Below are 3884 nucleotides of genomic sequence, written 5' to 3'. Positions count from 1 at the left end.
GCACCAGTATATTGTGCGAACTTCAAGACGGCTCTCTGTCCATAGGGCCTGGCAGATTGCACAATGATGTCCTGAGGATTCTCAATAGAAACAATAACTCTAGCTGCCATATGCAGCTTATCCCATGTCTTTCCAGCGTTAATAATGTAGATACCGTCGTTGTGACGCCTAAAGACGTAACGTTCCATTTGGAAGTCACAGTTCTTAGTACCGAGGTGGACTTCAGCTGCCAACATCAGCTGTATGTCAGCCTCTTTCGTCGTCAATGTCCTTGGTTGCTGTGCGATTGCCGCCATTGTTGTGCTCTGTTACTCTCCCTTAGCTTCCTCTGCTGTTAGGGTTTCACTGCGGCTGGGGGTGTAGGATTCAGAGATTAGTGATTAGTGTTTAGGGTATAGGGTTTAGGTTTTAGGGTTTAGGGTTTTGGGTTTAGGGTTTTGGGTTTAGGGATTAGGGTTTATGGTTTGTGGTTTATGGTTTATGGTTTAGGGTTTAGCATTTCGGGTTTAGGGTTTAGGATTAGGGTTTAGAATTTAGTGTTTTGGGTTTAGGGTTTAGGGTTTTAGGGTTTTAGGGTTTAGGGTTTATGGTTTAGGGTTTATTGTTTAAAGGTTAGGGTTAAGGGTTTAGGGTTTAGGGCATAAATTTTAGGGTTTTGGGTTTTGTGTTTAGGGTTTAAAGTTTATGGTTTAGGATTTAGGGTTTAGGTTGTAGGGTTTCGAGTTGAAGGTTTAGCATTTAAATTTTATTATTTAGGGTTGAGGATTTTGTTGTTTGGGTTTTGGGATGAAGGTTTATGATTTAATGTATTGGTGTTACGGTTTAGGGTTTCGAGTTGTAGGTTTAGAATTTAGGGTTTAGGGTTTTGAGGTTAGGATTTAGGGATTAGGATTTAATGTTTAGAGTTTAGTATTTAGGGTTTAGGTTTAGGCGTTAGGATTTAGGGTTTGGGGTTATGGCTTAGGGTTTAGGGTGCAGTCTTTAAGGTTTAGGTTCAGGGATTAGAGATTTCAGTTCAGGATTTAGGGTGTAGGGTTTAGAGATTAGTGTTTAGGGTCTAGGGTTTGGATTTAGGGTTTAGGGTTTAGGTTTTAGGGTTTAGGGTTTTGGGTTTAGGGTTTTGGGTTTAGGGATTAGTGTTTATGGTTTGTGGTTTATGGTTTAGCTTTTTGGGTTTAGGGTTTAGGATTAGGGTTTTATAATTTAGTGTTTCGGGTTTAGGGTTTATAATTAATGGTTTAGGGTTTAGGGTTTTAGGGTTTTAGGGCTTAGGGTTTATTGTTTAGAGGTTAGGGTTAAGGGTTTAGGGTTTAGGGCATAAATTTTAGGGTTTTGGGTTTTGTGTTTAGAGTTTAAAGTTTATGGTTTAGGATTTACGGTTTAGGTTGTAGGGTTTCGAGTTTAAGGTTTGGCATTTAAATTTTATGGTTTAGGGTTGAGGGTTTTGTTGTTTGGGTTTTGGGTTTTGGGTTAAAGGTTTACGGTTTAGTGTATAGGTGTTACGGTTTAGGGTTTATAGTTTTAGGTTTAGAGTTTAGGGTTTAGGGTTTAGAGGTTAGGATTTAGGGATTATGACTTATTATTTAGAGTTTAGTATTTAGGGTTTACAGATTTGGGTTTAGGGTTTTAGGGTTTTAGGGTTTAGGGTTTAGGGTTTATAGTTTAGAGGTTAGGGTTAAAGTTTTAGAGTTTCGAGTTTAAATTTTAGGGTTTTAGGTTTAGGGTTTAAAGTTTAGGGTTTGGGGATTAGGCTTTAGGTTTCAGTTTGTAGGGTTTCGAGTTTAAGGTTTAGCATTTAAATGTTATGGTTTGGGGTTGAGGGTTTTGTTGTTTGGGTTTTGGGTTGAAGCTTTAGGGTTTAGTGTATAGGTGTTACGGTTAGGGTTTCGAGTTGTAGTTTTAGAGTTTAGGGTTTAGGGTTTAGGGTTTAGAGTTTCAGATTTAGTGATTAGGATTTAATGTTTAGAGTTTAGTATTTAGGGTTTAGGTTTAGGCATTAGGATTTAGGGTTTAGGGTTATTGTTTAGGGTATAGGGTGTAGTCTTTAAAGTTTAGGTTTAGGGATTAGGGTTTTGAGTTCAGGATTTAGGGCGTAGGGTTTAGAGATTAGTGTTTAGGGTTTAGGATTTAGATTTAGGGTTTTGGGTTTAGGGATTAGGGTTTATGGTTTATGTTTTAATGTTTAGGGTTTAGCGCTTAGGGTTTAGAGCATAGGGTTTAGGGTTTAGGGTTTAGGTTGTAGGTTTCGAGTTTAAGGTTTGGTATTTAAATTTTATGGTTTAGGGTTGAGGGTTTTGTTGTTTGGGTTTTGGGTTTTGGGTTAAAGGTTTAGGGTTTAGTGTATAGGTGTTACAGATTAGGGTTTATAGTTTTAGGTTTAGAGTTTAGGGTTTAGGGTTTAGAGGTTAGGATTTAGGGATTATGACTTATTGTTTAGAGTTTAGTATTTAGGGTTTACAGATTAGGGTTTAGGGTTTTAGGGTTTTAAGGTTTAGGGTTTAGGGTTTATAGTTTAGAGGTTAGGGTTAAGGTTTTAGAGTTTCGAGTTTAAATTTTAGGGTTTTAGGTTTAGGGTTTGGGGATTAGGTTTTAGGGTTCAGGTTGTAGGGTTTCGAGTTTAAGGTTTAGCATTCAAAATGTTATTTTTTGGGGTTGAGGGTTTTGTTGTTTGTGTTTTGGGTTGAAGCTTTTGGGTTTAGTGTATAGGTGTTACGGTTAGGGTTTCGAGTTGTAGTTTTAGAGTTTAGGGTTTAGTGTTTAGAGTTTCAAATTTAGTGATTAGTATTTAATGTTTAGAGTTTAGTATTTAGTTTTTAGGTTTAGGCATTAGGATTTAGGATTTAGTGTTTAGGGTTATTGTTTAGGGTTTAGGGTCTAGTCTTTGAAGTTTAGGTTTAGGGATTAGGGTTTTGAGTTCAGGATTTAGGGTGTAGGGTTTAGAGATTAGTGTTTAGGGTTTGGGGTTTGGATTTAGGGTTTTGGGTTTAGGGATTAGGGTTTATGGTTTATGTTTTATTGTTTAGGGTTTGGCGCTTACGGTTTAGAGTTTAGGGTTTAGGGTTTACGGTTTAGGTTGTAGGGTTTTGAGTTTAAGGTTTGGCATTTAAATTTTATGGTTTAGGGTTGAGGGTTTTGTTGTTTGGGTTTTGGGTTTTGGGTTAATGGTTTAGGGTTTAGTGTATAGGTGTTACGGTTTAGGGTTTATAGTTTTAGGTTTAGAGTTTAGGGTTTAGGATTTAGAGGATAGGATTTAGGGATTATGACTTATTGTTTAGAGTTCAGTATTTAGGGTTTACAAATTAGGGTTTAGGGTTTTAGGGTTTTAGGGTTTAGGGTTTAGGGTTTAGAGTTTAGAGGTTAGGGTTAAGGTTTTAGAGTTTCGTGTTTAAATTTTAGGGTTTTAGGTTTATGGTTTAAAGTTTAGGTTTTGGGGATTAGGTTTTAGGGTTCAGGTTGTAGGGTTTCGAGTTTAAGGTTTAGCATTTAAATGTTATTGTTTGGAGTTGAGGGTTTTGTTGTTTGGGTTTTGGGTTGAAGCTTTAGGGTTTGGTGTATAGGTGTTACGGTTAGGGTTTCGAGTTGTAGTTTTAGAGTTTAGGGTTTAGGGTTTAGTGTGTAGAGTTTCAAATTTAGTGATTAGGATTTAATGTTTAGAGTTTAGTATTTAGGGTTTAGGTTNGGGTTTAAGGTGTAGTCTTTAAAGTTTAGGTTTTGGGATTAGGGTTTTGAGTTCAGGATTTAGGGTGTAGGGTTTAGAGATTAGTGTTTAGGGTTTAGGGTTTGGATTTAGGGTTTTGGGTTTAGGGATTAGGGTTTATGGTTTATGGTTTATTGTTTAGGATTTAGAGCTTAGGGTTTAGAGTTTAGGGTTTAGGGTTTAGGGT

The 3884-nt window shown here is 36.8% G+C and overlaps 1 protein-coding gene across 1 annotated transcript in view; it reads right to left on the bottom strand.

Moving 5' to 3' along the window:
* The window catches only part of LOC125868448 (40S ribosomal protein SA-like), a 6496-nt gene extending 6200 nt beyond the window's left edge, over positions 1-296 (bottom strand). The window contains exon 1 of the mRNA XM_049549093.1: positions 5-296. Within this exon, the coding sequence (XP_049405050.1) occupies positions 5-296 (292 nt within the window). The remainder of the gene's footprint in view (positions 1-4) is intronic.
* Positions 297-3884: the final 3588 nt, after the last annotated feature.

This window comes from Solanum stenotomum, chromosome 6 (assembly GCF_019186545.1).
Source record: "Solanum stenotomum isolate F172 chromosome 6, ASM1918654v1, whole genome shotgun sequence".
In the NCBI taxonomy this organism is placed as follows: domain Eukaryota; kingdom Viridiplantae; phylum Streptophyta; class Magnoliopsida; order Solanales; family Solanaceae; genus Solanum; species Solanum stenotomum.
The sequence above is the reverse complement of the archived record's forward strand: the minus strand, read 5'-3'. Positions and strand labels throughout refer to the sequence as shown.